Below are 14,481 nucleotides of genomic sequence, written 5' to 3' on the forward strand. Positions count from 1 at the left end.
GCGAAAGAGTACATACTTTGTTTTGTTTATGTTTAATGCGAGCCGGTTACTTCCCAGCCATGAGGTTAAGCCCAACATCCAATTGTTTGCCTCCCTGAACAGCACATCTAAATCCCTACCCGAAAAGAACACATTGGTGTCGTCCGCATATAAAACCAAATTCGAGGCACCCGGTATATTTACAATATCATTGATATAGATGAGAAATAAGACTGGCCCTAGGATGGACCCTTGTGGTACACCATACAACAGAGTGTTTGTCTCTGAGCATACACCATTGATGACAGTATACTGCTCACGTGAAGTTAAATAACTCATGAGGAGAGTACCAGCTATACCCCTGACACCGTAATGCTGAAGCTTTTTTATTAGTATATCATGTTGCACACTGTCGAACGCTTTTCTAAAATCGAGGAATATACCCAGAGTTAGTGCCTTGTTTTCGATATTGTGCAGAATTTCATCTTTTATTCCAAGTAGTGCTGTTTCTGGCGATTTGTTTTTCTGGAAGCCGAACTGTTGCCTTACGATAATATTTTCCGAGGTTAGAAATCCAACAAGCCTTTTGTTTATGATATGCTCAGCTATTTTCGAAAATACAGAAAGCACAGAGATCGGCCTGTAATTGTTCACGTCATCGAAAGAGCCTCCCTTATGTATAGCCGTCACACGAGCAAGTTTCATTTTGGCTGGGAAAACTCCCTTTTCCATTATAAGATTGCAGATGTGTGCAATAGGAGTACTAACTATTTGACTCACAGCCTTCAGTGGTTTTGGTCTGATCTCATCAGTGCCAGATGCACAACCGTCTTTTAGAGACATAATTATATCTTGCACCTCGCTGAAATCAGTGGGGGACAAAAATATTGTATTCGGATTGCTTGCAGTGACATAATTTTCCCAAGGTGTAGAAGAAGGTGCATTTGTTGCGTCGGCTAAAGGAGCACCAGCAGCAAGAAAATGCTCATTAAACAGGTTTGCAACCTCTGCTTCAGACAGATCGGCATTCCGAAAGTTCACTTTTTTTGTTTCTGCATTCTTATAGATTAACTCTCTCATGGTTTGCCATACCAGTCGTGTATTACCGTTCACCTGTGTAAATTTATTTGTGTAGTATTCGAGCTTTGCTTTCTTTAAGTCTGAATTTAGCAGATTTCGTACTTTCTTGAATGCATGAAAGTCACTTGCATCTTTTGTTTGCAAGAATGTTTGGAAAAGTCTGTTTTTCTGTTTGATTCTTTGAAACAGTTCACGAGAAATCCAGGGCTTTCGTACTTTTTTGTTCTTTTTTCGGGGCTTGAGGGGAAAACATGTGTTATAAGCAGATACAAAGGATGAAAGGAAAGCGTCGTAAGCGGCATCGGGGTTCGAGAGCTCCAAAATTATGTTCCAGTCAACATTTGTCAGCATGTCCCTAAACTTGTTAACATTGTACTCGGAGTAATCTCTAATTAATACTTTGTGTTCGGGGGCGACTGTGTGTTTGCAGGGTAACACACAATATATTGGCAAATGATCGCTTAAACTGCAGACCAGGGTGCCTGATTTTACATTCTCGCGAGGGAAACTTGTAACGCACAGATCAAGAATACTTTGGGAACTTGGTGTAATTCTTGTCGGTGTGGTGATTACGTTGGAGCAACCATAAGACTCGTATAACTCTTTGAATTGTAAGTAGGCTTGATTGTCAAGGGAAGCATTCAGGTTGAAATCACCCACAAGAACGCTTTCAGACTTCAGCTGAACACTGAATTCAAGTATCTTTTCAGTAAACTTCATAAAGTCACTGAGAACACCTGATGGAGGACGGTACATGACAGAGAAAATCATACCACGACACTGTATAACTATGCATTCATAATTATCGCCAATTATCTTGAACTCCGGAAGTACCTTATAATTAAGCTTTGATCGGATGTATACAGCGATACCACCACCACGCCTCCTACAGCGACATGCAGATACAACATCATATCCGGAAAGTGAAAAACACTCGTCATCACATGAGAACCAGGTCTCTGTAAAACAAATGATGTCATAGGAATGATTCGGTTCCGACAAAAAAGAAATTACTTCATCATACTTGTTGCGTAAACTCCTGGCATTAAGATGAAAAACTGAAAGTGTGGGCAGGTTTTTCATTGCGGAAGAAAAATTTCAAAGAAAAACAAACTTGCCAAGAATAGTCACTGCAGATCATCAAGATCCTGAACCGTGCGAATCACCACAGCATTATCACCGCTCTTCTTTCGAACTAGCACTTTTCCGTTCGTGTGCCATACGAAAGCGTACCCTGCGTTCTTCGCCCATTCCTTCGTTTTTGTCAGAAGACTACGGGAAAGCCTTGTCATGTTTTCGCACATAAACATCTCACCAGGTTCATTCCTTAGTGTCTGTCGCTTTGCCAGCCAGGCGTCACGATGTTCATGACTGACGAAGCGAGCAATGATGCCCCGTGTTCTGCCTTGTTTCGCTGGAAGCCGATGTAGTGCGGTGATATCTTGCTTAGTTAGTGGCTGAATGTCCAGTCTAGGGGCTAATTCATTTATTTTTTCGAGCAAGTTCTCGTTTTCAGTTTCAGGAATGCCGTGAAATTCAATGTTGTTGCGACGGCTACGCCACTCCAGGTTATCTACATCTTGCATTATCTGTTGCAATTCACTGGAAGAGTCGGCCTTTTCTATCTGATCCATGCGTTCGGCCAGTTTTTTTGTCGCTTGCTCTTGAATTTGAAGACGATCCTGAAATTCATCGAACTTGTCTGACAGGAACTTCACGCTGGAGTCAAGTGCGTCTACCAGTTTAGGGAGAGCTAGGAGAGTATCGAGTTTGGTCTGAATTGCTAGCAAGTGCGCTGCTAAGTCGCTGTCTAAGTTGGGGCTCTCCGAGTCATCGCTTCGTGAACCCTTGCTACACCGGTCACACTTCCAAGATTTCTTGAAAGAACCGCGTTTGGCATTCCATGTTTCGTCACTTATACCAGAACATGCACCCAGATGAAAAGTAAATTGGCATTCTGAACAGGTCATATGCGGCCCGTTGTCGGGAACCCGCGATCGGCACGCACAACAACGCGACATGGTTAAAACCGTGGCAAAGCAGAAAAAAAATAACAAGAGGTCTTTGGCAGTAGCGGCATAGGCGGTGAATAAACAACGAAAAGAAAAAAAGCAGTACAGAAGAATATCAACCAACCTGTAAATACACAGAGGAGAGGCTCAGATGCCGTGCATGAGGGTTGATGCCGCCACTGCCAAATGACGAACGACGCCCCTCGCGGGACTTGTTGCCGGTTGTCGCTGTCGGCGCTGGTGCAATGGCGATGGGTGTTCCCGGGTTTGACCGAGCCGTCTCGAATAGGTCCACAGCAATTTCAGGCCGATGTGGCCGCGTGCGAAAGTGTGAAGTCGGTGGAATCAGTGCGTTGCCGCAAATTGCTGTCCTTCAGGTTCCAGAACACCGGGTCGGGGAAAACTGTAAATACACAGAGGAGAGGCTCAGATGCCGTGCATGAGGGTTGATGCCGCCACTGCCAAAAAAAAATGGAGAGACATGGAAGAGGCCTTTGCCCTGCAGTGGGCGCAGTCAGGCTGATGATGACGATGATGATGACACCGAAGAAAAGATACCTGCTCTAGAAAACTTTATTTGATTAAAGTATAGTGAAATTACGGACCTTATTGAATTCAAAAGTGCTAGCAAGGAGCTTGAAATGATCCACTGAACGCAGATGCAGATTCACAATCGCTCAGCCGGCTTAAGAAGCGCGAGAAGACAGGGAAGTCAGCGAGCACGTGCACGTAAAGATGCTGTGCCCCCCAATCTCGCCATTAGTTTCAAAAATCAAAATGTTGGCAGCTCGCAGTATAGCTACTTAATCCTCCCTTGCCGAGGCACATGACCGTGCAGTTGATCCGGCTTGCGAGTCAGTGAACTGCTGTGCGGTATTCGCCTGTTTACGAGCCTGAAATAAAATTTTTATTTGTAATTTAAACAGGAATTCTTGCACAGGGAAACGGCCATTTCAGTAGCCTAGCTGGTGCATGTGTGATACAGAAACGATAAAAGAATTTAATGTAATGCGCGTAGCTGCGTCAGCGATGCTTGGAATGACTACCAAGCCGCTTCCTTTATGATCTGGACGGTGATAACAAAGTGACATTCTCAGGGCGATCGGTTATTACGAATGAAAACAAAGGGGCAATTATTAGTTCGTAGACTGTTCCCTACAAAAACGACAATGCATCAAACGGGTGCAACAAGGCACCTCCATCAGCCTGTATGACGGAATAACATGAATTTGTGCCTTCAGCGGCGCATCACTTGACCACAAAAGCGGTTCGAGCCTCGGCGAAGGTCGATGTATTGTAGTGCTGCTTGTACAGTAGCCCATACGTTCTAAACATAGGGGCTTATGGTGCGAAGCCAGCGCCGTCTTCAAATGGTCAGTCGAACTAAATCATGACGTCATAACTAAATAAAAAAAAAGAATTTCGTGACTTCATAACCGCGTGTTACATGGCGGTGAAAAGAAACCTTCGAACATCTCGAGGTTTCTTGCGACACACGACACAAGGGCGAAGAAAGCAGACACGACGGGTGCGACTACAAATGCCATTTTTTAATCAGGTTTCGCTGCATGCTTTTCCTTTACCCTCGCCTCGCCTGTGACGCTTAATTGCGAGGTGTTAACGTACCAATAAAGCCAGCCATTCGTCTTAATGGCCGATATGTACAGTTTTAGATATAGTTGCAGCTTGTGTTGATAGCTCTATTACTGCCCCCAAGTTTGCAAGAAATGCATTGTGACAGAGCTGTGTTGACGGAGTTTTGCTCACAAAAAAGAGACAACAGTGCCATTTCTTTTTCATAACAGTCTGCTTGTTCACTGAAAACCACAAAATAAATTCAGACTCTAAATAGAGCAGCAGTAAGAGGTGGCTGAGCAAACACAAATGACAAGTTGCATGTGCAGGGAATAAGCTAGTTGCGTGCTGCTCATAAATGCGTAAGGGTCCTGTAAACAGCTCTGCACTTTCCCAGGTAAATTACAGGTTGCCTTTTAGAACATATGGAGCAACGACATTTTCATCAACATGATCAAAACCTACGCAGACCCGATGAAACACAGAATCAAACTCGCACAAAATGAGAAAGGCTTGGTTTGGTTTGGGAGGGCTTAACGTCCTAAAGCGACTCAGGCTTAAGGGGACGCCGTAGTGAAGGGCTCCGGAAATCTAGACCACCTGGGGTTCTTTAACGTGCACTGATATCGCACAGTACTCGGACCTCTAGAATTTCGCCTCCATCGAAATTCGAGCGCCACGGGCGGGATCGAACCCGCGTCTTTCGGGTCAGCAGCCGAGTGCCATAACCACTGAGCCACCGTGGCGGAGAAAGGGGAGATTCTACGGAAAAATGAGCAAATGCTAATAGGGACCTTGCAGTCGGAGGAAAATGTTCAAACAGCCACACGCTCCAGAAGTCTACCAAGGAATATTCGAATAAAACAAGTGACCTCATTACATACTGCTCTGTGCCTGTGCAAAATAGGGCTTCAGCATTTCTCTTCAAAATAGTACTTCTGTGCAAAATAGTCCGTCTGTGCAAAATAGTACGTCAGCATCGGCTCTTTTGTAAAGGGCCATGATGTATGACATACACCACTGTCTTCACTGATCTATGGTAACAAAACAATATAAAAGGGCGGTACCCCAACAACATAACATTACAAAAGGCAACGTGTACAAAATTCTTTTCAGCTGCAAACCTCCAAGGCAGCATTGACCTTGTGTTTGAAAAGGATAAGGCGGTGGATTTCTTCATTACCAAAACGTTTTGTAATATTTAGAGGAATATAAATAATATGTATTCAATTCACTGCCAAATGCACGTTGATCACACCGTTTCTGGACCATAAACACAAATAATTCTCATACAGTATTCCACTCATTGCAGTCAACACAAAACACATTCATTCAGTCCCACTGCAGGCGCCAGATAATTAACAGAGCTCACTATGGAACATGTGCTTTCGTACCACTTTTTCATGCAAGCGGTATGTGTAGTTCGTTGCTTTTCTCAGACCGTTTCATTGATGCTTCATTTTGTACCACACTCTTGCTGCCCTTCTACTCAACGCCTGCTGGATACAGTTGAAGGTTGTGGCCTGATCGACGCTGTGCATATACTCGTATACTTCTAAAACTAATTAGACCGGCCCCAGAGAGGAAGGTAGCTTGTGGTCGACCGGTTACGAGAGATACTAAAGAAACGATAAAGGCTAAGGTACAACTGCGAAAGGAATAGCAAGAGGGCTTAATGCCGATGCCTGTAACTTTGCTGTTCATTCATTCATTGTTAATTTGCAGAATTTCTTTCAAAATACAAAACGGTTGCTGGACCCATAGCTATTGGCTAGTAAACTGTCCAGTGGGGACACATGGTACAAATTCTAACACAGCAGAGGAGGAAAGTAATTAACAAATACAAAAATAGTTCTTGACGCATATAGCATAGGCAATGCAAAAATATTCAGTCACAATTTTATTAAACATCACACAAGTTTTCAAAATGGTACTTCTTTAGAGCTAAGCTAAAGTCATAGGTTTGCTTGATGTGTACTGGCAAAGAATTCTAGATCAGGGCTCCGTTAAATTTTATTAGCCTTTTCCCGCGCACATTATGAGATGGAGGCTGGTTAAAATTGTGATTAGTTGCAGCTCTTGTATTGTTGCTGTCAGAGAGCCGCCTAAAAGCAGAGCAAACATACCAGCAAAATATACCGGCTGTTCGAACTATGATGTTCTGCAATTTTTAAAAATAGGCTTTTTGAGTTAGAAGAGCATTTTTTTCGGCATAGCATTGTCAGCGTTGTAGCCACCGTGGTTGTAGCGTTGCTCTGTCAAAGAAGAGCGTGTTGTCGGGCTAGTTGGTTCTGCATAGTATATAAAGGAAATGCGCAACAACTTAGACAAGACACAGAAAGAAACATACAACAGTTCACGAGCGCTCGTGAACTGTTGTATGTGTTTCTTTCTGTGTCCTGTCTAAGTTGTTGCGCATTTCACTTATATACTCTGTCAAAGCTTTTGGCTGTTTCGGCTGGGTACGCGCCCTGGATAGGCTGCTGTGCCTTTTTGAAGCTTCTCGAAGGCGCATGGATTTTGGGGCGATGTAGGCAGAATTTGTAGGGCCACAGCGCCAAGGGTAACTGCGTTTCCGAAATTCTAAAAAACTGATACGCATATTCTATACGATGGGCAGCACGCATATCTGTAAATGAGCATATTAACAGTAGCAGTTATAAATTTAACTAATCCATATTAGTTAACCAGCCTACTTGTTAGCACGTCTTTGCTGTATTCTGCCATTCGCTACAACGCTGACAATGATTTGCCTTAAAGAAGCGATGTTCTATCTCAAAACGCTTATTGTTAAAAATTGCAGGACATCATAGGCGAAACATCCACTATAAGAGCGGATGTGAAGTGAATCGACATGTGGTTGGAGAAAAACGAACAAGTTTTATAAACGGTTAGCAGCCTTCAGATCATTTCGGATCGTGACGTCACCGCAACCGCTGCCGATAGGACGAGCGTGGTTGGTGAACCCGTAGTATTTTAAAGCGATAACTAAGGCTCCTGTTGAGCGGAGAACTGCCGATGTCCGTAGTGATGCGAAGCTGCCTAACGACTAGGCTACGAAGTCACAAGAGGTGTGATGTGAGTGAGGTTTTTTCTTAGTTGAAGGTTAGTGATGTGCTGATGACTGCAATGGACTGGAGTCTTGGTAATTAGTGAAATAATAATTGGAACATCTAAGCCAAAAAAAGTGAATCAGCGGGCAGTGTGTGCGTCCGTGAACAAGTGTAGATTAGAGACGTACTAATTGCTAAGTGTAGTGGACTAGAGCTGTGTAGTGCAGTTAAGTGCATATCAGCGTAACGTGACTGTATGTGTGGCGTTGGCTTGTAATGCCCTAGGTGGTCTGTGATCTCGTGCGCGCAGCATCCCGGGAGGAAGTTTCGATCACGCGCCGTGCCAACTGTGCCGGAAAGTACCATGACGTCGGGTGCGACGTCAGGCAATTGCGCGGTACATTTCATGGCGTGTGCGCCTGCTGCCGACGGCTCTGCTATAGATGGTGTGCCGTATACGAGTGCCGGCTTGCCATTTGAATCGTGTGCGGGGTGGTTGTCGCTATCGCGTCATACGCTTTAAGGCAGAGCTCAAGTGCCTCCCCCCCCCCCCCCCCTTCCCATTTTTAATAACCATATGGCAGTGATACATGGTGATTTACAACTCTTCTTTTCCTTTAAAGAGTGAAGCTGTCGTGGGGCTGGGGCTTCCGTTTGGACTTGCGCGGAGCGCTTGAGCGCATCCAATAACTTGCGTGTCGTTGGTGCCGTTAGCTGCGTGCGCGTCCTGTGGCATTTGAATGTCGGCGCCTGCTAGACACAGGTCTCGTTAATGTCATGACCTTGACCTTGAGACTGCTGTTCAATCGACGTCTTTTGGATGCTTTCAGCCGTTGGTACTTTCATGGTAGCCTCTGGCTTGACTTCCGCTCCTTTCACGCTGGGTCTTCTTGTCTTTAGCTGGTCGAGGTGGTGGTGACACTGCTCCCCATCAGCACTCTTTACGGTTGTCATGCGCAAGTCCTCGTGGATTCTACTACTCCCTGTAGCTCTTGAACAAGATGTCCTGGACCAGCTGCTGACCGCTGTCGCATGCATCTCCAAAAGGGAAAGTTCGACACATCAAGTTGAGCAAAAAAGAGCGCAGCTGATATCATAAAAGCATGGAAGCAGGGGTGTTCCGATTTAGGATCCACTTGTGCCGATATTGAGAGAGAGAGATATAAACGTTTATATCGTTTTTAAACAATTGAACCGTCAGGTGTGCGGATCCATAGCTGAGGATTCCGGGGCCTCCGCCAGACCATTGGTAAGAGCTGCCTCCAACTGCTCGTATGTCTGTGATGTTGTTGGGTGGAATATTTTTCTCGCCCAACTTTACGAACAGCGGAATAGCTTAGGTTTACCACTGCACCAGGAACAGGTGGAGTGGTATCTGGAGGGGTGGATGAGGCAGTGCAGGTTAGGGAAGATGTTCGTCTGTATTTGCCTCGAGAATGTGGCTCATTCTGTGGTGAGTTTAGCATGGGGAAGTGGATGTTTCCTTTGGTGCAGTTAAGTTTCCAGACGAGCACCATAGTTTGGTGGCACATATGTGACGCACGGAAAAGCATCCGCTTGGATCGTTATCTCGCAAGCTACATCGTTTGGCGCATCATTGCTTTCAAGCCCGCCATGGCATGGCATCCACGAAATGCTATGGGAGTGGTGTAAATGGTCGAAAGGCCCGATGGTATGAGCAGGGTCGCCATTGTTTATGGAACTCACCCTGTAGTAAAACATTTGCAGGCTCACCTCAAATCATTTATAATATGGGCTGGTTTATCCGCCAAATCGCAGTGCCTTATAGCTAGGGTGATGGCAGAGGTTTCTGCCGTGGCCGGATGCTGAACCTGGGGTGACGCGATCGTTAACTATTTGTAGCTGTGGTCAAGAGTGATTGCGACGCGGATTTTGGGTTCACGGTAATGAGACAGAATGTGGTGTAGGCGAACTGGCAAACTACCGCTCCCATTCTTGTTTAAGCCTCGCTTCACTCTCCTTACCGTTCCTTCGACCAGACCGTCAGACTGGTTTGGGAGCTGTACAAAACACAATTGCGCCTCATATACCCTTTGAACTTCTCGCTGGTAAGCCGAACTGGCTGAACATCCCCAACAATGCCTTAATCGTTTATCGGAAGTGGCTGTCCTCATGGCGGTAACTTCCATCCATTTGATATAGGTATCGACCACAATCATCAACATGGGAATTTCCAGATGGCCTGCAAAGTCGACATGGATCCTACACCACGGCTGCCAACAGTCCGGCTAAGAAAATGGTTGTCGGGATGGGGACGTGGTGGCGAACAGTGCCTATTGGACGCACTTTGACCAGATTCTCGATATTCCGATCAAGTCCTGGGTACCAGAGACATTTGGGCGATCCTAGATGTAACTTTCGAATGCGTTAGCATTCTTTGTTGCTGCTGATTCTGTTGTAGCTAATGTCCATACAAGCGGAATCGGTCATCCTCTGCTTTACTTTCGTAAATCACTGGGAGTCCTCATACAACTCCTGTCGCACTGGTGCCGCGGTTAATCGATGCACCACTACTCGAGCAAGTGGCTGTTACGAACTAAGCCACCGGTGGGGCTTGCGAGACACAGTTTGCTCTTTCCGACGAGCCTGTTGCGACCAATCATTAATTTAACCGTCCCCTACCTCCGTGGACAGTTTGCTCACAAAACTGTGGGCAGGTTGTAATGACGTACAAGTTCGCCAGCGTTACGCGTGACGGCGGTCGCCATTTCCGCTTGCACACACCTTCTAACGCTCTAATAAGGAACGCTCCAAATTCTTCATAGCCGTTATCGATTGGCTTGCATCCTGAAGCAGACGCAACATTGATTGCAACGCAGATATTGGAATTAGTGCCCTAAAGCACTAGTACACAATTCCATGGCTACGTGTCCCCTAGTCTTTCCGTTGCGTGTAGGTGCGTAACGCCTGCAGCGCAAGTTGCAAATTACGTGGCCAGCCATTGTGAATGTAGTTGTGAACTTGCGCGAGTTCGGCATAGTGCTCAGTCATCGTCATCAAGACGCTCGCCGACAGTGGACCAGTGTCGAGGTGATCGGTCAGGAGAAGTGCTCACGAGTACAGCCTTCTGCAGCCTTAGCTATGTTATTCTCTGGCCGCACAAGCAAACGCCTGAGGGTGTCGGCTGGAATTAATGCCTTCCCTTTGCTTGGCTTCATTTTTGTAGCTGTAAGCAACAAGCAGGAGGGGCCAACACTGAACCCGGGTGGTGGCCATGGCCGGAAAAATCTTGTCGGTGCTTGAAAATCTCGGATGAAGTCTATGATCCATGAAAAGTATGAACTGATTCCCGAGACGATATCCCCTGCATTTTGTAATCCCGAAAACGGCAGCCAAAGCCTTTTTTTAATTGAACCATGATTCCACTGAGCGTTCGCGATCATTAACCGACTAGTCGATATCGCCTTTTAGTGCAAAAACACTCCTTCACTAGCAATTCCGAAAAATCCGATGGGTCTCTAAAGCCTTCACCTCCGCAGCTTGACCTTTGGCTGTCGACATTTGACCCCTGAATAGTGACCTTTGACTTTTGAGATGATGTGGCCAGTGGAAGGTAATGACGTGCGAAAGTTGAAAAAGAAATTGTCTTGGAGGGCAATCTAAGGCAATGTTTAGGCAATATTCAAGCTAATTCGAAACCAAGTAATTTCGCACGTAATACCCGGTTTAACGGCGCTAAAACTTCGTCATTTTTCCAGTATTAGGCCGACGCCACACGATGACACATCGGTTTCCAAGATAAGAGGCTTACTCAGACCGCAATGGGCCAAGTACTTAGCTTCTATCCGTCACTTTGTTGCTCGGAAAGTATTATCTTGTCTTGCTCCCCACTGTCAGCGTGCGTTCTTTCCTAGGAGTTGATGAAGCGGCTTCAGAACAGCATGCAAGGTTCCCAGAAATGCGTGGTAGTAGGTCACGAAGCTTTAGAATCTCGTAGTTTGAGAACATATGTTGGCTTCGGCATAGTTTCTACTGTGGCAGTGTTGTTTGCCTTGGGAAGCAACCTGCCCGCACTGATACGGTGCCCCAGAATTTCAACCTCTGTTGGCCGTAGGTGCCTAAGAATTGATCTTTAAAGGTGCCTCAAGATAAACTTTAACTCCAGGAGTGCCTTGCAGGATGCCGTCCGTGCGTCTGAGAAATTACAGGAGCAGACGACACTGGCAAAAGAAGTCGATTGACGCAAAACTGGAACTTCACAGTGTTTACGAGCAATAGCTTTCTCGTTTCTTTGTCAGGTGGCAACTGGCTGTAAGCATCTTTCAAGTCTACGGTGCGGAAAACTTCATCACCGTTTAGATTACAAAAATATCCGGTATTTTAAAAGCGTTAGCTCTTACTGCTTACGTTGGTCAAGGACGAGTCTGTCTGCAATTAAGGCCAAATTGACCAGAACAGTAACAACGTGACCACAATATATCACTTAGCAACAGTGGGCGCGTAGCGCCTCATTGGATAGTTGTACTTTCGATCTGTTATTATACGTGCCAGTATTGCGGCTATCAAATTCTCCCCCTTACCCCCCCCCCCCCCTCCTGTACCACCATTTGCATAAAATTTGGGGGCCACTCGTGTGACGCAGGATGTTCGAAGTGGTATCAAATGACTTCGCATGTTCCTGGTGATAAAATTACTAATTGAGATGAAGCCCAAAATATGCACGGCATTCGCAACGACAGCCTTTCGGTCCCCAAGCCGTGCATTCCGTGCTTGCTCTCGCATTGCATGTGGTACAGAACGCGCTTTGCAGAACTGCGGGTCCACCACATTTAACAACACAAGATGAAACGGAGTGTGGCGAAAAGCGCAGCTGCATGGGGCCCGTATAAGCACGCACTTTGCATACAGAAAAGTTGAAGTCTTTCCGGATATATTTTTTTTGCTAAAGCAACACTACGCGAGTCGCCGAGCCATATCGCGGAGCTGAGGCAAGGCCATACTGAGCATGCGCGAGGAGTCGTGACGTCACGCCGCATAGCTGGCGCGCCGCCGCCGTCGCTGCGCGGGTGACTAAGAGGTGCCGCCGCCGCGCTCGCCAGTTGCGCATGCGCAGTAGCGGCGCATAGCTAGCGTGCCGGGGCCGCCGCCCCTGCTGCGCGCTCTCCGTCGCCTCTCTCTCTCTCCTCGTTGCTTTCGCAATCCTCCAGGTTTAACCAGAGCTAAACAACTGCTATTTTTTCTGGAATTTCCGTCCGCCTTGATTATCGGGCTACTGCACTATGCTAATGCTGCGTGTTTTGCAGGAAACAGCCCAGACTGGCAGGAAACCACGCAGACCCGTCTTCGCTGTGCTCGTCAAAAAACAGCTTGGTCTGCTGAATAAGATAGGAAGAAATTATATATTTTAAAACGATAACCTAAATCCGGTGCTGCCATCCTCGTCGGTGTTGCGAGCGAAAAATCCCATTAGAAGCAACCTAGGTGGGCCACTTGGATCACGTGATCTTGTGACGTCACCACCAACTGCGCACCGGATTGTGAACAAAGTGCCACCTGTGGCAGGTGGCAGTTCAATTAATGATTGGTCGCAAGAGGTTCCTCGGGAACTGCAACCTGGATATCACAAGTCCCGCAGGTGGCGGCACCTGGCATCGCAGGGCAGCGGCGCATCGCTTAATCGCTGCACCACTGCGCCAGGAGTGGTGTGAACGCTCCCAGCCATCTATGATTGTTAAGCAGAGAATGACCAACTTCGTTAAAGCTGTCGCGTTCTACGCGTAAGGTGGAGCTGAAGTGTGCCCTCCAAGTTTTGCCTACATTTCACAACGCAGAGAACCACACGGGAAGGCAAACGGTTGGGCGGGTGAGAGTATATAAGTCAATAAGTATACAAGTTAAATATAAAAATACCGTGGATAGGCTCGGTCGAAAGCTGCAGCTGCCGAAACAAACGGAGAACTAAGACTTCAGTAAACCAGGGCTTCGTTGAGGTAGCGCTACCGCAGAACAGTGCAAAAAACCCGGTTTAAAAATCATGCCGTGTTGGATTAACAGCCGTTGGAAAACGAGGCAATTCGTATCGCCCTCATACTACTTCCAGGGTCTAACCTGGTCGCCCATTCAAGGTGGAATAAAAAGCAACTTTTGTTTTTGCTTTTTCCTTTGCCGCTGCCTCTCCTTAACGCCACGATTTGCAGTGTATTTCGATAAGCCTGTGGTTCGGCAAGCATAGTCTCAAAAAGCGATAAAGAACTGAGTGGCGTTAATTGGGGTATCACGCATTTCCATGCGTGCCGACATGTGTGTCCCGCAGATGCGCGCCCTTGCTCGACATTCCCGACAACAATGCTGCGATTTCTCTGAGTTGTTTTATAAGCACACGTGTGGCACATTATCCTGCTGTAAATCGACGTGTTACTTCCCTTCTGGAGTGCTTTTCTTTTGTTTTTGGTTAACCGCACTTTCACGTCATATCCGGAGAATAAACTTCAGTTGTTTAGTTTCAGCGTATGTATGCTCTTGTATGTTTGTATTTTATTGTTTCTTAATTTTTGCAGCTTCCCTTCGACTGCATCAGCAGATTTCATTGGCAGGCTTCAGGCAGTTGACGCAGTTCGCCACACCGATGTGTGGATTGTTGCTTCAAGCGGCAGCTTTGCTGTTCCAGTAGCTGAACGACAGACTTCGATTCCACCCGCCGGGTTCTCTCGCTCGATCAGGCTCTCCACGTCTGGACACCCTCCCCGCTGCTGCTGCATCAACGAACAGGCACAAGCTAGAGGATCGCCGGTCGACGCACATTCAGCTGTAAGGAAGTGGAC

General features: G+C 46.5%; 1 protein-coding gene across 1 annotated transcript; it reads right to left on the reverse strand.

Annotated features, from left to right (window-relative positions):
- Positions 1-402: 402 nt before the first annotated feature.
- LOC149342991 (uncharacterized) lies at positions 403-3,093 on the reverse strand. Its single transcript, XM_089542270.1, has one exon. It carries the CDS (start codon positions 3,078-3,080, stop codon positions 2,187-2,189), a length of 894 nt encoding a protein of 297 aa, XP_089398396.1. The 5' UTR covers positions 3,081-3,093; the 3' UTR covers positions 403-2,186.
- Between the last annotated feature and the right edge of the window lie 11,388 nt (positions 3,094-14,481).

The sequence above is a fragment of the Amblyomma mixtum genome, chromosome 5, assembly GCF_055824585.1.
Source record: "Amblyomma mixtum isolate Tamu chromosome 5, ASM5582458v1, whole genome shotgun sequence".
In the NCBI taxonomy this organism is placed as follows: Eukaryota; Metazoa; Arthropoda; class Arachnida; order Ixodida; family Ixodidae; genus Amblyomma; species Amblyomma mixtum.